We start from the raw sequence: 23255 nt of genomic DNA, 5'->3' as shown, positions 1-23255 counted from the left end.
CTGATGGAGGCCTGCAAAAGTTGAGGGTGGTTTGAATTCACGAAGGAGAAGGCCACTAGATAAGGATTCTTGATGGCCACTTGCCACCTTGCTAAGTCCCCCTGCCTGACCCTACACCTTGCACCCTTAACATCCAACTGTTGATGGCTAAGAGCAGTCAGACTACAGTTCATGAACAGCAGTGGACTATGAGGGCAGGGGACCCTTGCCCACAGAGGCAGCCTGCAGGCTGCTTCAATGGGAGGAGTGCCAGGGGGCTGGACCAGAACTGCCCAAGGTTTGGTTTCTGACCAAATATGGGTATCCTGAGGCACGTCACTTCACTTCATGGGCCTCACTTTGCTCATCTGATGAAGGAGGGGCTTTGTCTCATGCCGTGTCAGACCCCTGCAGTGCCCAAGTTCTTTGGTACTTTGGCACATTGAAAATTATGTAAGGATGTACATATGTAAACAACAACAATAACAACAAAAAGCCAAATGATATAATATTGTGTTTTGAAAGAAAACCACACACGCTATATAATTCCACTCATGTGATACTCAAAACTTGGCAAAGATCATCTATGTGGTAGAAGTGGGAATTGTGATTACCTCTGAAGGGTTGACTGAACTGGGGGGGCCATGAAGCAGCCTTCCAGGGTGCTGGCCATGCTCCATATTGTTCCTAGGGTCAGCACAGTGGTGAATGGTAATGCCTGTTTTGAGCATACTGGCTAATACATAATAAAATGATTTTCCCTAGGAAAAAAAGAAGGAATGGAGGGACAGACAGAGGGAGGAGGGAAATAGAGAGAGAGAGAGACACACACACACATATTGAGACATTAAAAGAGAGATTGAAATCAGTTTGTGGCCTGCTATTCCTGTCAGCAGCATTCCCCAAAGTGTCTTTCTGAAACATTAGATTCTCCACTGTTGGTGTCACTAGAAATTCTCCTCAGAAAAGCTGTGGGAAAGGCTGGGCTATACAAAGAAAGGAGGTACTTTATTATGGAGTTTCTCAAAGACTCTAATGGGCATGGTGGCCCCACAGGAAGGCCATCAGAAACAGCATTTCCTACACTTAATTGACCATGGAACTTTTTTTTTTTTTTCTGTCTCAAAATATCTCTCAGGACTATTGCTTTTAGGGCTCCAGTTTGGGGAACTCTATTTGGAACATGGGCAGAAGTTGCCAGTATTTCCCCTGTAACTCTTGACCACATGCCATGGTGGCCAATTAAATAAAGAGGATTCTGAATCCGTAAATAACTCCTTTCAGTGTTTTTCAGTCCTATTGTTAGAGTATTAAAGTAGCTTTGTTAGGAACAAAGAGTGTAGTTGCAGAAATTTCTAGATGGGCCAGTTCTCAGAAACATCATTCTCCTGGAGAGAAACATGTGGCTGGTTTGCGATGACAGTCCTCCCACCAACTCCCAAGAGAAAATGTGTCCCACCAGTATTCAAATACCATGTTCACTCTGACCATACGGAAATTGAATTAATGTCTGATTTAGTAAGTACTGTAACTAGATTGGCTTGTCATCTCAAATTAATGGTGAACTCTTTTCTCTCTTTTTGAGACAGAATCAAAAATGTCAGTGCTCACTTCTCCAAGAGGAAAAGTAGAAGTGGTTCATTGCCGAAGAACAGAATCACAGGATATTTATTGTATCAAAAACCTCATTAGGAAATTTACCCAGAAGCTGTTTGGGAAGCTTAATATCATCTATCTTCTGTAAGTATGTAGCTAAGTAAGCCCAGAATGTTTATCAATTTTTTCCCTGGGAAAATAACTTTATTTTCTTTTGGGGTATGGGGAGATGTCTAGTCTCAGAACTTCTGGAATTGCATCTTGATGCCAGTGGCCTTCATGACTTTGAGCACGTGGAAGCACACACACAGACTTACTCAAGGGCCAGCACTCGCCCTATGTGAGTGTCGCCAATCTGGACATCCCGTTCATGTGAAGTAGGGTACATGTGCACAGACATGTTCTTGTGGCATTTCTCAAAGCTGTTGTCCCTTTGAATGTTGTGGAGGTAGTCTCAGCAGTTGACCTGGTTCTATGCACCTTCATCTTGGTTACAAGGTGGATACCAGACAGTATCCACCCTCAGAGGGAGACATTACCAGTAAAGAGGCATCTCTTGTCGATGTAGGTGCCCTCTGTGGCCTCCTTGGGCATCTTGAAGCCAGACTGATGTTTTTGTACTATGGTGGGAGCTTCTCCTTGCCAGTTTCTCCAAGCAGGACCCTCTTCTTATTCTGAAAGATGGTTGGCTGCTTTTGACAAGCATGTTTGGTCTGAATGTCTGCCATCTTCCTGGCCACTGAAAAAAGGCTGTTTATGAATTTTATCACATGTAAGGAGGGACCTCACTCCTTGTCTTACAGGGCTTTATGGTGAGGAAGTGGGCCCCAAGAAAATCTATCCTGCTGAGGAGATGTCCCAGAACAACCAATCTCTTAAGTTTCACAATAACCTGCAAGTTGAAAGGGTTTCTCATGGATTTTTGGATTTAGGCAGACTTGAGTTTTAATCTCAACTGCCCCACCCACTAGTAGAGTCACTTGGAGTAAGTTAATATCTGCTGCTAGTTTCGAGAATACTTTTTCTGTCAGGCTCTATCTATGTTTTGCTAGTATTGTCTTATTTACAACTCTGAGATAGCCACTATCTTGTCCATTTTACAGATGAGAAACTGGAGGTCAAGCAGTTAGTAAGCCACAATGCCCAGATTTGTTCTTAACCATTGCTATTAAAATGGTCTTCTAGGGTAGCCCTGGTGGCGCAGTGGTTTAGCACCGCCTACAGCCAAGGGCGTGATCCTGGAGACCCGGGATCGAGTCCCACAGTGGGCTCCCTGCATGGAGCCTGTTTCTCCCTCTCCCTGTGTCTCTGCCTCTCTCTCTCTGTGTGTGTCTCTCATGAATAAATAAATAAAATCTTAAAAAAAAAATGGTCTTCTAAACTTCAAAATATGCATAGATTTTTCCTGTTTTTTTTTTGTTGTTGTTGTTCACTAGACTGTAACTATCCTATAATCTATTCCTTATTATTTTTGTTGAAAAAGATAAAAAGATAGCTCACTATTTTAGATTTCATAAAGCTTCACATTTAAATCCAGTTGAAATGTTTAAACTAAGAAGCCAGCCTAAGACATTAGAATTTGTGGTTTCTGCTCATCACACTGATTAATGTAATGTAAATAGACATAATTTTGTGGGAGAGCAGCAGGGCAACATGTATAAAATTCTTTAAAAATGTGTATATCAATTAAATGATTCCATTTTTTGCCATTATGGTGGATTAAACACCTTAGTGATGTCCTCTGGATGAAAACAACATGCCGATACACACACGTGAACACAAAAGTTAAGGACTGTACAGAGAATATTATCCAAATGAAATCAGAAACTTTAGGAAAACAGCAGGAATCGATGCCACCTTCTCCTTGAGGATTTTTGCTACATTCTAGAGACCTCCTGCTTCTGTTTTGACAGCTTTGCAAAGAACAGAAGATAAATACTCCCTCCACCTAAGGAGGGAAGTATTAGATCCTTTTGTATAAAACTGGGTTGCTCATTATAAGGATGAATGAGCCAGAAAACCACTGCTGAAGCTGGGACAGTAAGGAAACTAGCCTTTTTTAACTTCAGCATGGAATGAAGGTGGACAAAGCCGTTAAGAATTTGTAAGCATGTGTTCATTTAAGGTCCATACTAATTATCTATGTAATCCCAAAAAGCTTCAAAACCTCCTAGATAATGAGTGCAATTTCAGACAAAAGCTATGTTTGTTTACCAGTCGACTGAATAAAGCAAACAAAGTGGAGAATTTGATTAAAAGTGGTCTCAGATTAGTAGTGTGTCCTGGAAACTGGCTGAAATAACACAAATCAGGTCTGAAGGATGGAGCTTCAACTCAAACTTCAAATAATGCACACAGAGTTCTAAGTGATATGCACTCACAGTCAAAAGTCGCAAGGAAACATGCACCATCACTGAAAACCAGTAACAAAAAATATATAGCAGAATCAGACTCTCAAAGACTTCATATCTTAACTCAGTCAAAGAATATAAAATAACTATGCTTACTATGTCTACAGTAAAAAGATACATTTGAAAAGACCATAAAAGTGAATAGTGATATTTGAAAAAAAAGTCAAACCATCTAGAAGTGAAACTATAATTAAAAGCTCATTGGATGAATTAAATATCATAACAAAGTTGAAGACGGAAGTAGCAAACTGGGGGACCAATACCGATAAATTATCCAAAATTCAGCACAAAAAGACAGAGGCAAAAAAAATAATGGAACAATTAACAGTTACGGTTGGGTCTAATCAGACTTCTAGAAGGAGACAATGGGAAGTATAAGAGGCAATATATGAAGAGATCATGGCTGACAGCTTTCAGGATTGTTGACAACACCAATTCTTAGATCTAGAAAACTCAGTGAATCCCCAACAGGATAAATGCACAGAGAAATCCACAGCTAAGCACATCATAATGAAAGCAAAATGCCAAAGCTGAAGAGAGGATCTGAAAAATAATTGGAAAAGGCAAGTTGCCTACAAACAGCTGAAGATTAAACTAGTAATGATTTCTCAGTAGCTACTATGGTAGCCAGAGATAGTAGAATGTCTTCAATATTAGAAAATAGCACCACATTAAAATTGTGTACCCAGGGAAACAGGTGGTTATTTTTTTTTTAAGATTTTATTTATTTATTCATGAGAGACAGAGAGAGAGAGGCAGAGACACAGGCAGAGGGAGAAGCAGGCTCCATGCAGGGAGCCCGACATGGGACTGGATCCCAGGTCTCCAGGATCATGCCCTGGGCCAAAGGTAGGTGCTAAACCACTGAGCCACCTGGGCTGCCCGGGAAACAGGTTTTTAATATCTAGGGAAAAATGAATGCATTTTCAGACAAACAAAAACTGAGCTTATCAATAAACCCTGAATAAAGGGAATTCCCCAGAATGTACTCTAGGCAGAAGGAAGAATATCTCATCTGAAGAGCCAAGATACAAGAAAGTGAACAAATATATGCATAAATAAGTTGGTAGGTCTAAGAAAAAAATCAAACTTGCATAAAGAAGTAATGATAATGACTTATATAGATACTAAATATAAATAGTAAGATATAAGATATAAATAATAAGTTAGGTAAAATACAGAACCAAAACAGATAAATTGGCAAGTGTGCAATTAGAATGAAAATACTCTTAAAAGTATTATTCAAGAGGAAGACAGTACTCAAAGGAACCCCCCTCCCTCCCAGGAACCACATATCCAAGCCTATTATGGGGTACATTATTAAATCTTACTGAACGACATCAAAAAAGACCTAAATAAATGAAGAGGTATACCATGTTTTGGATAGGAATAGTTAATAACATAAAGAAGTCAATTCTCCTCCAATCAATATCCTAATAGGAATATTATTGAAGTTGATAATATGGGTGTGAATTTATACAAGGGGGCAAAGGGCCAGAGCAATTTGAAAGAAGAAAAATAAGGTGGGGAGATTTGCCCAACTAAAGACTCATAGATATAGTAATCAGGACAAGGAATTAGAGATCGCAGAAAGAGATCCACACATTTATGAAAACTTGATGACCACAGTAGTGGGGAAATAGTACTGGGACAATTTGTTAGCCATGTGGACAATAGAATAAATGTAAAGACCAACCTCCTGTCTTTCAAACAAAACAAAAACCCCCCAAAACCCCCCAGAAACGATTCTGGTGAATTTATGCTTTAAATGTACAAAACAGCTAACATTGTTGATGGAATCTCCTAGATTCCAAATTCATTTCTAGCTTCCTGATGGATGTCACCCCTTGGCTACCTAGTAGGTGCTTCCCACCCAGCACCATAATCACCTGCCTTCAAACTACTCTGTCCATACTTTCCCCATCTGAGTAACTCCAGCAACTCCAGCCTTTCACTTACTTGGACCCAAAACCCTGGTGTCACCTTGACTCTTGCTCTTACTTCCTATACCAGCAGAGTTGTCAGCTCCACCTTCAGAATCCAGAACCTGGCTGCTGCTTTCCACTTGACTTCTGCTGAGCTGAGTTGTGAGGCACCGGCATTCTCACTCGAGTATTTCAACATCCCCTCTCTGGTCTTTGCTTCCACCTTGGCATCAACCCTTGCTCATCACCCCTCTCCCGCCCCCTTTCCCCACTGCCCCAGCAAATTATTCTCAACATAATAGCCAAAGTGACACTGTTCACACCAGCTGGATCCTGTTGTGCTCTGCTCAAAACCCTCCACTGGTTTGCCATGTGCTTGCCATGATCTGGTGTAGAGCCCACCCTTTTCCTTTTTGATCTCACCATCCTTGAGCTCCACTGAGTTCTTTAATTTTTCCTGGAACACCCCAGGCAAATGTGTGCCTCAGCTTACAGTTACAGAGGAGTTTCCATCACACCTCAAACACTACCTTCTCTTGGAAGAGCACCTGCACACACCTGCAAGCTTCATCTTCTTCCCCATGTTTTTCTTCACAGCACTTGTCCCCATCTGACATTCTGTGCATTTTAGTTAGGTTTTTTGTTGTTGTTGTGTTTTGTTTTGTTTTCAAAATTGGCCTGTCTCTATTCACTAGAACATCAGCTCCATGATGGCAGGGATTTTTGCCTGTTCCCTGCTGTGTCCCTGGGGCCTAGAAAAAAGATTGGCACTTGGTATGTATTCAGTAAATGTTTGTTGCATTAATGAATAAATTCACCACTAGCCATGTGATTTTGCAAAACCTCCCTAAGCCTTAGCATCCTCCTCTGTGAGATGGACGATTGTACCTAATTTACAGGATGAGTGGGACAGTGAGAATAGTTGTTAAATACAGGGCCATGCTTAGCTCCTAGGAGGTGCTCATAGCTATTCTCCTCCTTTCCTCTGGTTCTGCCTTTAAGGGAGCAAGGACTAGGGTCAGATAGAGGCAAGCTTTTCTATTCTCCCTCCCTTCCTTTCTTATCAGCTAGGCAGTCATAGAACAGGATGAAGCACTGCTTTATCAGTACAATGGAATTTTCTTACATATATATCGTTAAAACAACAATCTGCAGAACATGGCACAAAGGGAGGCATGATTGCCTCTGAGAAGGAAAAGCAAGTGGCAGGGGGCCACTGTATACTGTAATTTACTACATTAATAAATTTCTGCATGTAAATAAACTATAAGCCCCCAGCTCAGTAGCAAATGTGCACGTCTAACTTGCCCCTCCTGGGGTGAAAGTGGATCATAGCTGGCCTGAGCAGGAGGGTATGTGATTGTCCTGTCCATGTGATCACCAGTGATCCATGTGATCAGTTGCCAATGGCCCATCCTTTTAGGGGGTATTCAGACCATAGCATGTGGGATGGAGGTGGACTTACAACTGGGGCCTTTCTACAGATGTTTTTTCAAAAACCTTCCACAGAGTTGTGTTTCCAAATCCTATACACAGCCACATACTAATTACCTGAAAGTTCTTGACAGCCAGTTGTTTCTGAAGATGAGCTTCACACTGCTGCTGGGTCTTGGAGTGGCTGTCAGCGTAGCTCAAATCCACATGTCTAATGTGTTTATGTGTTTTCTGAATTGACAGATATGAAAAGCATAGCTTATGCCATGTGGGAGTAGAGTAGTGAAAGGCTTTTTTTAAAAATTAATGTTGAAATGGGATCCTAATAACTAAAAAGGTTGTGACCTACTTTAGAAGCCAGCATATCTTCAGAAGTAAAAAGTAAATTTACATTTTCATCAGTGTCCTGGAGCTCCCCAGATAGTTGGTACTCAGCCCATGCAGCCTTTCATTTTTCTTTCTTTCTTTTTTTTTTTTTTTTAAATTTATGATAGTCACACACAGAGAGAGAGAGAGAGGGGCAGAGACACACGCAGAGGGAGAAGCAGGCTCCATGCACCGGGAGCCTGATGTGGGACTCGATCCCGGGTCTCCAGGATCGTGCCCTGGGCCAAAGGCAGGCGCTAAACCGCTGCACCACCCAGGGATCCCGCCTTTCGTTTTTCAATTCAGGTAACTCCCATTCCCTTGGCAGGCCAACCCCAAGGCTTAGAGACCCATTTTACAAGCATTTCTAAATTTGATGGTTTCTTTCCTAGTTTTATTGAGTTTCATTAAATTACCTGCTGGCTCAGTCACAGATGTAGGAATGAATACAACTGACCTCACCTGAAAACCCTGCTAAATGGTAGGGGAGAAAATGAGCAGATTGGGCATAGCAGATGAGTGGGGAAAGAGCCAAAAGAATTGGCCACATCGAGTGCACATGTCACAGTGCAAAGGGCTGGAGGGGGAAGGAAACCATGACAGGCTCTGGGAACACCCAGATCTGTGTCATTTGTGCTGCTTAATAAAGCAAAAAATGTGGATACTGTTTCACCAAGATTTCCGTCAAGTTCAGTTCAATAAAAGGAGTTTTGGCTAAAGGAAAATTCGCTAAACCAAGTGAACAAATGAGACATTACTTTAATGAAAAGAACTGTGATTTTGCTTGCTGGATAATATCCTTGAGCTTTAATGTATTTTGTGTGAATACTTTTAATGTATTTTGTGTGAATATTTTGTGTGAATTTTGTATTTTGGGTGTGTGTGTATTTTTTTATTTGACTTATTCCAAAGAATAATTCTAAACCCAGCTTTTAAAAACAAGCCTCTCCCATTACCTTTTTCCTTCTCTCTCTTCTTTTCCCCTACAATGATTTTTATCTGTCCCAAAGAGGACTCATGTTAAGAGGTAATAAGAAGTGGAAATTATACATACAAAAGGATAATGCTATAAAAGTTACTTTCTTGCACTCAGCCATTTGGAAATTGAAGTGCATTTTCCCATTGAAACGATGTTACTCATGGCTGGCTTCCCAGGCCAACCCACAAAAGCCTATTTAATCTATAATGTCTGTGTGGTATAGTACTGTGCTAATTGTACTATGGAACCCAACCACCACCCTGTTTTCCCATGGATAAATGTGTTTCAAGTTCAAATTGGGATTTCAGGAACACATTTCCCTTGTTTCCCTGAGGGGATGGTAGCTGCCTTGGCCCAGCTCTTGCCCGTTTCCTCCTCCTCCATCACTACCATCATCGCCGGGTCCTGTGCTCTGGGCATTTTCTCATCTGAATTAGAGTGAGGGCTATCTGTGAAGCAGTAAGTCATGGCTGTGGGAGCCTGGGGCAGAGGAGTCCAGAGGACCAGGAGCAGGAGGGAACCACTCCAGGAGTGTTAAGAGGGGCAGGGCTTTGGTGAAGCAGACTGGAGAGGTTGTGGGGCTGCATCCTTTTGCTAATTAGCCCCCTATGTGGATAGTGTATTCTTGGGACCTGAGGGCAGTCCACTATTTTCTTTCCGTGATAGCCAGCACTAGGGCAGGGACCTTGGGGTAGGTGCACCCAGAGGAAGTCCTCTATGGCTGAAGAGTGGATCTCCTGTGAGAGGAGACAGTGGCTGTAGGTGCTGAGATTGACATCCCTAGCATGATGTTTCCCCAAAGTGTCTATACTTCTGTTGGTACCCAAGGTGATTTGTCTAGATACACACAAGAACAAGTTTTGTTCTAAATTGATTTTTTTATGGTTATCTTCAGAACAAGGTATACTGCTTTTCCATTTATGATGTTAGAAGTTCCTATGGAAATGGTCTTATCTAAGCCAAAAGTGAACTAATTTGAAGAAAAAAATGAAGCACAGGAAGTGCCCGTGTATGAGAGACTGCTTTTTGGTGAACGGCTCTAGTAAGGTGGTATGCTGTCAAGTGGGGAAAAAAAGCAGACTACAACGTATGGGTTATGTGATGCCATGTTGAAAAACTTACAAAGTACATTTCATTGTATAATTACTCTCAAAATCTGGTGAGTTAGACACCAAAATATCAACACTGGTTACCTATGGAAGTGGTACGGAGGATGACTTTTCTAATTAGTTTTTCTCTTCTTGTGATTACTTTCTGGTTTTGATTGCAGTCACAATTGTTACTTTAATGATGAAAATATAACTGGAGAGCATCTAGAACTTTCTCTCTGTGCTTTCCATTACCTTTTCTCCTCCTCAGTTACATGCTATCTTTGTCCCCTTACTAAGGAATAAACTTTGTTTTTTGAAAGGATATTTAAGTCTTTTTTTTCCTCCAAATTAAGATACCAGTAGATCTTACCCAGCTGAAAAAATGAAAACTGCATCTCAATTTATATATAAATGGTTCTCCATGCAGTAAACTATAGACTCTCTCTGAGTCAGAGTTCTTGCTATCACCCCAGACAGCATGACAGGGTAGCATTTGAAAGTTGCCTTTGGAAAAAGAAAAAAAAAAAAAAAAGATATCCCTTTGGGACAACCACCAGAATAAGAATTGGAAAACCTGCTTCTCTACCCTTGTCTCTTTTAGCTTGCTGGGTTGCCTTAGCTTAAGCCAGACCCCTGAGGGTCTTCATCCTGCAGGTGGATCAGCTGATAGATACTCATATCCCATAAGAATCCATCAACCCAGGAGGCATGGGCTCAAGGTTTGCAGAAATTGGTTAGGATAGCTGACAGAGGTGAGGCTAAATTTTCGGCTTTTCTGCTTTGCATAGCTGACCAACTCATCCCAATTTGCTCAGGACTTGTATTCCCAATGGCTCCATGTCCTGGGGACCTTCTCAGAATCAGGTAAACAGGAACAGTTGGCCACTCTAACTTTACATGTTTAAGCCAACACAGTGGAATTGACAAGGTGCAAAGTATAGGGAAAATTATAGCCAATCTCCAAGGGAAGGGTATTGGACACTTCATGTAAATACAACGTCTTTCTAATGAAATGTAATTTTCAATAAAAATTTAATTGGTAGCCCCAGATGTCCTGAAAGATGTGCTCTCAAAGTTGCTGCCACATTTTTCCCCTCTTCTAGAGGTTTCATTATGCAACGGTAAGTTTCAGTAACTAGGCTGCAATAACCAAAGGAGGGGATAAAAGTAACATCACCTCATCTACCTTTTGGTAATCTTTGTCATGTGTGCAGTTTTAATCATTTCCACAGGGAAAAGGCAAACCTTGCTGTTACCCTCTGCAATGACAAAGAGGAGATCATGGCCCAGGCTACCTTTGTGGACTATCCCAACTGGAATGTCTCCAATCAGGACAACTGGTTATCCGTGTTCCAGGAACTTGACAGTGAAATCCCGTGCACAGTAAGCAATTACACACAATTCTTATTAGAACAGCCTTAATTTTGAAAGGAAGTCCTACGTTTGCACATATGTCTTATCAGTTTTGAGGCGGAGCAGTTCAAAACTCAAAACAGAAAGTGACATCGTGACAGTTAGAAACAAAGTTAGCTGTTGGAGAGGAAAGGTGAATCCAAGAGCAAGAGGCTGGAGGGGATGCACAAGAGAAGATAATAGATGAGTCAGCTGGTGGCAAGACATAGGTCACACCTTTGCAGATCTAGGAGGGAGCGAGGGTCAGATGTGTGCTTCCCAGTTCTTCACACTGTGCCCCCACTGTCCAAAGTCTTTTTAAAATTTTTTTTACATTGAAATATACTTGACATGCAATTTTACATTAGTTTCAGGTGTACAACAGAGCGATTGGACAGCTCTGTGTGTTATGCTATGCTCATGTCAAGTGTAGCTAGCACCTGTCACTTTACAATGCAATACCATTGACTATATTACCTATGCTGAAACGTTCATCCCTGTAACTTACTCACTCATTCTGTAACTGGAAGCCTGCACCTCCCACTCCCCTGTACCCCTTTTGCCCATCTACCCCCCTCACCAGCTAGTATGGCTGGTGAACATACTAGCCATCACCATATGTTCTCTGTATTTATGGATATGTTTCTGTTTTTTTTTTTCATTTGTTCGTTTGTGTTTTATTTTTTTTATTTTTTATTTTTTTGTGTTTTAGATTCCACACTTAAGTGAAATCATTTGGTATTTGTCTTTCTCTACCTGACTTATTTCACTTAGTGTAATACCTTCTAGGTCCTTTTATGTTGTCACAAATGGCAAAATCTCATTTTTTGAGTAATATTTCATTGTGTGTGTATGTACATAGTATATATGTATATGTATATATATTCTATCCTTCCATCAGTCAGTGGACATTTAGGCTCAGTGTCTGAAGTCTTTGATATGCTGGGAGGGCACCAGACTTTACACCTTTGCCCCTGTAACAATGATAATAGATTTTTGTCTATTATCAGATTCTTGTCTCTGTAATTTTCAAGGTGTACTCTTGGAGTCTGGCTCATTTGATGTCTTCTAGATGTGACCACATTACAACCTGTTGGCAGCTGGACTTGGTATCTGGTGTCAAATCTGAGCTTTCTCTGCCCTCAGCCTGCCAGAGCCAGGCCCGCATATGGCCCCAGTTCTTTAGAGAGCGCCCCAGTTCTGTAGAGAGCTAGAAGCCAGGTCTGTGGGTAGCATGCTTGTCTATCAGTGGAATTCAAGACTGTGTCTCCAGAACCCTAGGGAATGCCAATTGTGTGAATGAGGAAGTTCACCCCTGCCATGTACACATGTATGTGCACACACATACAGGCCCATGTGCACCCCAACATGTTATCCAGCATTTTTAAAAAAGATTTATTTATTTATTCATGAGAGACAGAGAGAGGGAGAGAGAGAGAGAGAGAGGCAGAGACACAGGCAGAGGGAGAAGCAGGCTCCATGCAGGGAGCCCGACGTGGGACTCGATCCCAGGTCTCCAGGATCCCACCCTGGACTGAAGGCAGCACTAAACCGCTGAGCCACCGGGCCTGCCCACAAATCTCTTTAAAAACTGGGAAGATTTAACCTAAAGTCACGTCTGCATCTTGCTACTCTGAGTTTCCAGCTTTCAGGTTTTCTGGATCCCAAGAGTAATATTTGATTCTGACTCTGGGAATGTTGAACAAAACAAGCCATTGGATTCATAACATGGCATCTGCCTTCCATCCTTCAAATTCATAAGAGAATCTTTTTCTTGTGTCACTTGAATAGAGCAGCAGCTGCTGACTCAAGAGCCCTGGGGAATGGGTGATTGTCTTTCACTTGGCATAGACACCCCCGAGGACAAGACTACTGAGTTAATAATCGATTTCACTCCCCTGCAGGCACTTCCCTGCCCAGAGCCCCATTCGCAAGGGCAGAAAGAAGGGCTGGATGCATTGGATTCATTTACAGTGCCTGTTTCCTTGAATTATTCTAGGCTAGGAGGACAGAAGGCAGCGAATGGAGTCAGTGAGATTGCTTGAAAGCTGCCTGAGTGTCTCATCACTTTAGACATAGAATATCACCCCCAAAAAATGGGCAGCTCTGAGCCTGTGGCCACCCCCAAATCCTTCTCCCACCTCCCATCCTGCTCTGATAACAGCCGAAATGCTGACTCAGCCTTCAATCTTGTTTTCTTTCCTTGTGCAGCCTCTGAACACATTGTTCATGCACCTCTTTGTGGCCGTGGATGAGTATTCTGTTGGCTGCTGCAGAGAGATTATTCGGTGAGTGGCTGGGGTCTTGCAGATGGTGACATCAGGGGGCTGGCCGGCAGTCCCATAGACAAAATGCATTAATGCCAAAATGACACGAAAGAGACTATGTGCAAAAGGACTATGTCCTTTCAAAAGACGTGAAATTCTTTGAAATGTTTAATTTGCTTGTAACCTATGGCTGTATTAGAGCATCTATGTTGAACAGCAGTAATATTTCTGAAAGAAAATCTATTTCTTTGAGCACTCCCTTCAACACACATCTTTAACTACCATCATTTGAGGCAAATAGGTAGTGCAGTCATTTAAAAAAAATGCATTTGGGGCGGAAGAGTAAAGCGTCATAGGTTTGGATGTTTCTAAAAATAGTTTTCCTCAATCTTACCTTTAGAAATGTCTATTAACCTGACAGACTGCAGAAGCATCCTGAACAATATGGTGTGTCGAAATATGATCAGGCAGGCTACTGGGTGATGTCTGACAGCCTGCACAGACATTTGGGGGTGGTGGCCTCAGCTTTCAAGTCACTTTGTAATGTCACACCAGACCATCCAGATGCCAGGTCAAAGGTTAATGTCAGTAGAAATATGGTGTGCCACATGAATATGGCACTGTTTATTCTCTGTACCTCCATGGAACAGACAGAAAAGAGTCCGTTTGGAATTTAAGGAGTAGAGAAGGAAAAGAAATTGCCTTGAAGATGTTCTTGCCTTTGCAGGCAAGGAGCAAAGGAGCTTATGTGGATTTATGAATATCTGATGTTTTTAGTGAAGGCATTTTTCTCAAACAGGGCCAGCTAATGGGATTTCTTTGTTATTAACACCTGTCCCACTGTCTCTTCCCCTTGCCAGGACCGTGTATAAGGCAGTGCCAGAACTGTACTTCATATTTCTCATAGTGCCATCCTACATGAGCTTAGGTAAGGTCTATGCAACTACCTCCCCAGCTGCCAATGTAGGAAATTCATGTTTAAAATGGTGCTTGGGGAATGGGAATAAGAATGACTTCCAGGTCCTAAATACATCATGTGCCTGTTTGATCAGAACAATTAAAATACAATTTAGAATGGAAGCTACATTTTGTTCTGAAGTCCTAAAGTTATTCCTTGGTAAAATGAGACCCCATTTCTTTGTCTCTGTGATTTAGGCTCAACTCTCATAACTGTGTTTGAGCAAGTGGGAAACATTCCAAGTCTGATGTATGATGAGGACTTTGCTGTGCATATATGTCACAGGCATCGCCATTACCCTCAGCTGCACATCCGCAATGCCAGGTAAAGCTAGAGCTGTGCCTTTTCCTTTCTAAGTTTTACCTGGACAGTTACTTTACAAAGAGTTGCAAATTACCAGTTCTTATTGTGGGTGATTATAGCTTGGATTAAATTGTTTTATAATACCTATAAATATTACTTCATTTGGAGATGTTTACAGTTTCCCTTACTGACATAATTTACAGGACTAAATATCTAATGAGACTCATTTGGTGCTGTGTGGCCAGCAAAGTTGTGCATTTACTACTTACACATTTCTGAACACACACAATCCTTGGCCCCACACTGGGTGAAATAACTTTCAAATAAACTTAAAAATGAATCTGCCTATTTAGTTTTCCCAATAAAGCCCACCTATTTTCCGACAGTCAGTGAGTCAGGAGCCTATTGACCCCAAAGAGAAGTTTTGGAAGTTGAAGGTCTTTACCATCAGTGGGCCCAGTGACATGCCCCAAAGTTCAGCAGCCTTAAGGAAATGGCTGTGGCAGATTCTATTTTCCAAAAATGGCGGCAACACCATCTTCCATCCTGCAAGCTGTCCTAAAGGTGATCTTGGGAGACCATTGTGCTGGAGAGGCCACATGTTGGCCCTGAGGTCGAGCCCTAGCATGGCTCCCACTTACAGCATCGACTGCCAGCTATGTGAATGAGCCATTGTGGACGTCCAGCCAAGGAGAGTCCCCCCAATATCTGGAGCCCAGCTGACATGTAAATGCAGCCCCAGGAGAGACCCCAAGTGAGGACTGACCAACTCAGTCCTCCCAGACTTCTGACTCACAAAATTGTGAGCAAAATAAAAGAGCTTTTTGAAATAAAAGTGCATATGAAATCATTTCACAAGGGTGGTTGCTTAGTCTTATCAGTGGAGAATAAGCTGTGTCTTGGGTAAACTGTTGCCCTGAATGCTGGATTTCTTTAGAAAGCATTAAAATTAGGGTGCCTGGATGACTCAGTTAGTTAAGGGTCTGCCTTTGGCTCAGGTCATGATCCCAGGGTCCTGAGATCGAGTCCCCCATCGGGTTCCCTCCTCTTTGGGGAACCTGCTTCTCCCTCTTCCTCTGCCTGCAGCTCTCCCTGCTTGTGTTCTCTCTCTGTCAAATAAACAAATAAAATCTTTTAAAATAATAAATAGATTAATTAATTAATTAATTAATTAAATTTAAGTTTTTAAAAAGTGCCAGGCATGTAGTATTATGGCATAATTGTTAAGAATTTACTGTGACAGCATCAGATTTAGATACTGATCTTAATTTGACTACTCACCAGATGGGTTAATTTAAAAAAGGAACTTGACCTGTTCAGGCCTCATTTTTCTCCCTGTCAGTGGGTGTCACGGTATTGTCTGCTGCATGGAATCATTGCAATGATTGGATGAGCTAATGGACGTACTAAGTACTTAACATACTTTCACTTACATGTAAATGCCCAAGGAAATGAAATGATTAAGATTAAGTTAAATAGGGAAGACACACCCAGCTACAATAAACTATAATGCTGGATGGCTTAGGAAAACAAAGGACAGAGAAGGATGAATATAGCTTCATACAAAATCTCTGTGCCTTCTTCCACCCCCAAATCTAAATATCCATCAACAAGTAAATGTTTTTTATATTTACAAACTGGTGCGTCTATGCAGTGGATACCTCTCAGCAATGAAACATGATGAGCTTCTTGTAGACACAGTAGGGCCAATCAATCACTTCATGCTGAGTGAAAGAAGGCTGACAGAGAAACAAAGACCGTAGACTATTGACTCCTCTTGTGTGATGTGCAAATGGCTGATCTGTAGAGATAGAGAACAGATGAATAGTTGCCTCTGGTTGAGGGAAGAGTGAGACTGGGAGGAACACAATGGAATTCTGGGGCAATGGCAGTGCTCTGTGTATTGATTGAGGGTAATGCAGTTGCCCAAACTCACCCAACTTAATACCTGTGCATTTTACTATATGTTACTATACCTCAACTTAAAAAAAATAATTTAAAATTAGGCTTCACAGAGAAGGTAGCCTCTGAATCCAGTTAGAAACGAAGAGCCAGAGTTTAACCAGGGGGACAGACTGGGCAAAGGTGGAGGCAGGAAAGCACCTGGAATGTCTATTACCAGGCAGTAGGCAGGTGTCGTTACTGTTCAAGGTGTGGGAAGGAAGAGCAGGCCACTGGATAGCAAAGGAAGAATTATAGTGAGAAGGCTTAATCCTGAGCCAGCAGGGAGCTCTGATGAAGAGGCATGATATGGGCTGTGTGTGAAAGATAACTAATTTCATATGGTTAGTGCTTATAACGGAGGAATACAGAACAGTCTGGCCAAGAAATGATCCTAGCTGGAATTCAGGCAGTGACAAGTCAGGAATCCAGTTGGGACCAGTGCAAGGATGCAAAGAAATGTTTGATAGGGAAAGTGCAGTTTGGTTGCCAGCTGGATGGAGAAGTTGAAGGATAAGAACGTATTAATGGGGGATCCCTGGGTGGCGCAGCGGTTTAGCGCCTGCCTTTGGCCCAGGGTGCGATCCTGGAGACCCGGGATCGAATCCCACATCGGGCTCCCGATGCATGGAGCCTGCTTCTCCCTCTGCCTATGTCTGTGCCTCTCTCTCTCTCTCTCTGTATGACTATCATAAATAAATAAATTAAAAAAAAAAAGAACGTATTAATGGTGACTCAGATTTTCAAATATGGGGGATGGTGGGTTCATTAGCTGGGAGTGGAAATAATAGCATTAGATGGACAGGTGGGAGGTGGAAATACAGGTCCTCTCATGAGTGAGGAGGTCATGAAAATGAAGGAGATTGTCTAGTTGAAAAGGAGATTTTAAAGTGAAAACGCAGAGGCCTGGGGCAGAATTTTGAAAGGTGAAGATGAGCTATTAACAATAATAAGGAAGAAAAGTAGAAGAGACGGCAAGGAATCTTATAGAAGTCTGACTCTTAAGGTGACAAATAATGCAGGGAAATCAAATAATTTGAGTACAAATAAGAGGTCTTTGGATTTAGAAATTTAAAGATACAGATGAGTTGAATAAAATTGATGAACTTCTAGCGAAACTGACCAAGGAAAAAGGCAGATGAGTGATATCAGAAATGAAAGCGGTGATGTCACCACAGATCTGACAGGTGTAAAAGGATAAGGGCTCTACAACAGCTCTGTAATTTCAACAATTTAGATGAAATGGGCCAATTCCTTGAGAAACACAATCTGCCAAACTCATTTAAGAAAAAAAAATTGGGGATCCCTGGGTGCCTCAGCGGTTTAGCACCTGCCTTTGGCCCAGGGCACGATTCTGGAGTCCCGGGATCAAGTCCCGAATCAGGCTCCTGGCATGGAGCCTGCTTCTCCCTCCTCCTGTGTCTCTGCCTCTCTCTCTCTCTCTATGTCTATGATAAATAAATAAATAAATAAATAAATAAATAAATAAATAAATAAATCTTAAAAAGAAAAAACATTATGGGGACACCTGGATGCCTTGGTTGAGTGTCTGCTTTTAGCTCAGGGCATGATCCCGATCTGGGGACTGAGTCCCACATCGGGTTCCTGTGAGGATCCTGCTTCTCCCTCTGCCTATGTCTCTGCCTCTCTCTCTGTGTCTCATGAATAAATTTAAAAAAGAATTTTTTTAAAAGAAAAACTATTTTTTTAAAAAAGAAAAAAATTATATTGGAGAATTCTGTATCCATTAAAGTAAAGTTGTATGAACTTTAGGTAAGAAGAAGGGTGGCTCCCTGCCTTGGCACTAGCATATCCAACCTTAACCCTGCCCCATTCTGCTCTTCTTCTCTTCTTTTTCTCTGAACTCTGTCTTCCCAGGACCTGGGCTTCATCTTTCTCTCAATCTCATGCGTTTGGCTTCTCTGTGCCAACAGTGGCCACTTAGTTACTAGTGCCCTACCTTCAGCCCCTTGGTTTGGGTCTGGTTTTGTCCCTCCTTGAAGAGCAGAGTTCGGTTTGGGGAATCCCATTGCAGTGAGCTGAATAAATGAGAGGTAAGGGTGTGAAAGCAAGGGGATATCCATTGCTCTTTAGGGAAGTTTGGTGATGAAGAGAAACAAAGAGAAGGAGGCTGCTGTTGAACATTATGCAAGCAATGTAAAGTGATTTCATTTTTACTTTCTACATAGAACATTTACCTTGCATTCTGAGATCCAGAGACCACATGTCTAAAAAAAGATTGCCAAGAAGTAAAATAAATTGATACAAATTATCTACCTAATTTAGGATAAGAGAGAAGAAAATTCCTCGTAGAAATCTGTTTTTCTTACTTTTTTAAATTCATAGCTAAATACATTATAATTCTCTTTATAAAGCCCTTTTGGTCATGATATAAATGTGAATACAAGCCAAATGCATAAAGGAATTCTGTGAGTGAAATATTTTTTAAAGAATCTTTTTAATTGATTCTCTCATACCTTTCAATTTCTCCTTCCTGATTTATGAAGTTTCTCTTGTTAGTATCAGCACAGGAAAATAGGTCCTCCTACCCTTCAGGAAATTACATTCTTTTTTTTTTTTTAAGTGTTCAATTTAAAAAAAAAAAAAAGATTTTTATTTATTCATTCATGAGAGACACAAAGAGAGAGAGGCAGAAACACATACAGAGGGAGAAGCAGGCTCCATGCAGGGAGCCTGACATGGGACTCAATCCCGGGACTCCAGGATCACGACCTGGGCCAAAAGTGGGCGCTAAACCACTGGGCCACCCAGGGATCCCTGGAACTTACATTCTTTAGAGAAGTTTCATTGTAAAAGCATTCACAAGTAGGAAGGACTTTTTTTTATTATGTTAGCAGAAATTTACATAAATTAATGGCTTAGGATCTTGTAAGTAGTCTAATTGCTGAACTTTTGCTTCATTTCATTTAAAAATCTCTCATTTTATTCTGCCATTTGCTAATTAGTTTGGGGAATGGGTTCACTTACTAAAATGAATTATATTTTCAAATTAGAACAATTTTTAAAGTAAAACTACTCATTGCATTCTTCTATGTGAGTATGTAACTATACACACATGTGCAAGTATGTGTGTATCTTTTCTCTGTTTATATATAGAAATGATCATGGGTTCTGTTAATTTTTCATTTAATATAACAGTTCATCATCTTTCCAGATCAGTTTTATTCATTTTAATGGATGAATATTTCAACATGTAGCTCTAGTATCCATTTAATATTCCTTATTTATGAAAATTTGTCCTCATTTTTTTTATATAACAAGTAGTACTGTAGGAAACAGACTTGCACATATATGTTCAGGTACTCATGTGTTTTGTTTTGTTTTTCTTGAAGTATAGGTACCAGAAGTGGAATTTCTGGGTATGAGTGTACTAAATACTAAGATTTAAAAATAGATGCTATTAGATTATTCAACCAAAATATTCATAACAATTTGTATTCTAACCAATGGAGTCTAGTGTCCTTACACCTTCACCAATGCTAGATGTTTTCAGTTGTTAAAACTGTTTCTAGTCCGTTAGGTCAAGCCAATATCTTGTTATTTAATTGCATTTATCTCAATATTTGTGGGTTTGAGTGCCATTTTACAGGTTTTGTTTGAAATAAAATGATTGAATTTAAAATAATTTCAAATTTAAAAATTATCTGGATGGCTGATTAAATGTGTATGTACAAAGTAGACAATTAGAGGGGTAGAGAGGAACAGCATGTGAGGGAGGGACATTTCTGAAAGTATTTTCTTGACTTTTTTCTTTTTTTATTACTAGGTCATTAGTCTATTATAAGAGGATGTAAGTCAGGAACAGTCAGATGGGGGAGGTACACAAGGCAAGGTGTGGGGAAAGGGAACAGAGCTTCCATACCTTCTCCAGGTGGGCCACTCTCCTCAAATCTCCCTATGTTCACCAACACAGAAGCTCCATATTTTCTTAAAGTGTATAGGCAGTATACCAAATATGGACCTTGGCAATTGTCATTTTCTTGAGGAATTTTAAAGCTCAAATACTTTCAGCATACATATTTGGCAAGGTGATATTATATTATTATCTACTATTGTAATAGATAATACTGTAGAATTAATTAGAATGTATAATACAGGGATGCCTGGATGGCTCAGCGGTTAAGCGCCTGCCTTTTGTTCAAGGTGTGATCCTGGAGTCCCGGGATCGAGTCCCACATCGGGCTCCCTGTATGGATGGAGCCTGCTTCTCCCTCTGCCTGTGTCTCTGCCTCTCTCTCTCTCTGTGTCTCTCATGAATAAATAAATAAAATCTAAAAAAAAAAGGAATGTATAAATTACAGAATAGAATATAGAATATAGATATTTCTATAAAACCTATTATTATAATAGAAAATTGTATATAAATCTAATATACTGAAATTGACATGTACAGAGGCAGCATATCTAAAAATCACCTATGTCTTTTACTTTTTAGTAAGGTGACATCTTTGCTAATCTACTCACTGATGCCTCACCTGTCATTCAGGGTGTAGGTGGCTCAAGAATAGATGTAGATTGCGCCCAGCCTAGTGCTGGCTCCTAGTAAGCATGTGGCAACTGGTAGTTTTGAGTTAGTTTCTCTCCTTCTTCCTTTGCATCCCAGCCCTTCCTTCCTTTCCTCCTTTTGTCCTTGAAAACTTTAGAGTCATGGACTACAGCCTTCAAGGGGACAGGTCTGTCCCAGCCTGAACTAAACCATCCTGATTCCTGATGCTGAGGTCTTGCTCATTCAGCCCCTGATGGTGGAATGTCCTTCTTGCCCAGCCTACAGAAAATCTGCAAGTAGCAAATCACAAGAGGCATATAGTCCTAATGGCAAAGAGATGACAGTGGGTACTAAAGACAGTCAGCATCCAGTAGTGAATTCATGAGGGAATGGTGACATTATAATGATTGGTGGTTTTGCTTGTTAGAAGGTAAAGAGGTAAGACTCATTTTAAGAGGCCCTCTGTCCAAAATATTCACATTTGAGTTTTGACACTAGCAGGTGTAGAATTTCAGACATCTGGAAAATGCACTTAGGTAGATCATCTCTCTTCCTTAAGGATGCAGGAAAAAAGATTTTTCAGAAGGTCAGATGATCATGGTGGTGGATCCTCTTAGGCTGCTGCTTTTCTCTTATTTCCCCCACATTGATTTTTTGACATCTGTCTCATCAATAGTTACTTGAACTGATAATTAACAGTGAAGAACACAGTTCTTCAAACACTATACTGGAGAAGGGTTTGGGGATGTAATTATCCTTCTCCTGTTTACCTAGCAACATTGTTCAGAACCAGGGAATTAACACTGTAATCCCCAGTCCCAGTTCTTTGATTCGCCCATGTGGAAAATTGTGCTGGAATCTGCCCATCCACTTAGACACTAATTATTGAAGTTATTGTTCTGTATTTTTTGTAATATTTGAAATAAAGCATAGCTGCTTCTGGACACACCTTTATAATCTATCGTGGGCTTGGTTCATACTCTGGTGGATTTGAGATGTTCTCAGACTAAGAAACTATTAGAATAGTCTTTCTGAGGGGTACCTACCTTTTTCAAGTCCTTCATGGGAGTGGGCGAAGACTTGCCAGATAAGGACTATGTACTGTCAGTGTAAAATAACTAAAATACTGATTTTTGCTGATAAATGTGAACCAAATTGTGTCAGTATTACTGCTATGTAAAATAGGTGAAAGACAGTTGCGGGCTTTAAAACATGAGGTTTATGGTTTTTAGATACTAACTTTTTACCTCTAAAAGCAATTGTTTTTATTAAGCATTTGATAGCCTCATCCTTTTTTGGAATTTACTTAAGTTGGACTTCTGAGCAATTTCATATAAATGAATGTTCTGATGCTTAAGTTATGAGAATTCTAAAGCATTCAGAAAGGAGGAATAGCACGATTAGGGGCTTCACTGTTGCTCTTCCTGAGTCCTGGTAAGTAACCCAACCAGTAAAATCTGGTTAACAATCCAGCTGGAGTGATGGTGTGCCAAGATAGACGTCTGGATCAGATCCTGGTGGTGTAAATGGCAGGGCCTCTTATTGGCCTTGAACGTGCTTTGAAGTCATTTAGGGTTTAAAATCCTCCATCATTTAAAAAAATTATGACATTTTCCAAGGAGTTAGAAACTAAATGGTTCCAAAATCCATCTAAAGTTCTAAAACGCATCATGTGGTTGAGAAATGATGGATTTGATTTTCTTACAGAAGGCCACTAGAGGTCTCAAGAGATCTTGGAAAGAAAAAAGGTGCTTTGTTGTAAGCATCTGAAGAAAAAGACTGACTTTAGGTTCTCCTACCTCAAGTGGAAATGGTAAAACAGTGGTAAAAGTTTGGCTTAGCTCAAATACCTTGCTTTCTGTAGGATGACCACTCAATTAGATTCTTTTGTGAGTTTTTTTTTCCTTCATTCACTGATTCCTTGAAGCACAGGCACATACATATACTCTCAGGGCGTGAAGAAATACAGAATTTATGGCATTTAAAGTAACATCAGCATCACTTTTTCAATAGTACATATTTAAGTCTAGCTAATGAAATGCAAATCCTCTCTGGAGGTGGAAAATCCCGTCAGACAGGAGAGGAGAGGCTGTGCCAATATTATGA

General features: G+C 40.7%; 1 protein-coding gene and 1 pseudogene across 9 annotated transcripts in view; one reads left to right on the top strand and one right to left on the bottom strand.

Annotated features, from left to right (window-relative positions):
- The window catches only part of CFAP61 (cilia and flagella associated protein 61), a 275850-nt gene that overhangs the window by 5507 nt on the left and 247088 nt on the right, over nt 1-23255 (top strand). For 6 of the 9 annotated variants that reach the window (XR_012018154.1, XM_072799837.1, XM_072799843.1 and 3 more), the window contains exons 2-6: nt 1569-1719; nt 10996-11164; nt 13385-13461; nt 14301-14368; nt 14596-14722. Coding sequence is in view for 8 of the 9 variants with exons in the window: in XM_072799837.1 (XP_072655938.1) it covers nt 1577-1719; nt 10996-11164; nt 13385-13461; nt 14301-14368; nt 14596-14722 (584 nt within the window). In the remaining variant the exon portion in view is untranslated. The remainder of the gene's footprint in view (nt 1-1568; nt 1720-10995; nt 11165-13384; nt 13462-14300; nt 14369-14595; nt 14723-23255) is intronic. The other 3 variants (XM_072799842.1, XM_072799839.1, XM_072799844.1) reach the window with 1 other exon arrangement.
- LOC140617992 (small ribosomal subunit protein uS17-like) lies at nt 1815-2303 on the bottom strand (annotated as a pseudogene).

This window comes from Canis lupus, chromosome 26 (assembly GCF_048164855.1).
Source record: "Canis lupus baileyi chromosome 26, mCanLup2.hap1, whole genome shotgun sequence".
Lineage (NCBI taxonomy): Eukaryota > Metazoa > Chordata > Mammalia > Carnivora > Canidae > Canis > Canis lupus.
Note: the sequence above shows the minus strand (reverse complement) of the source record. Positions and strands in the feature narration are given on the sequence as shown.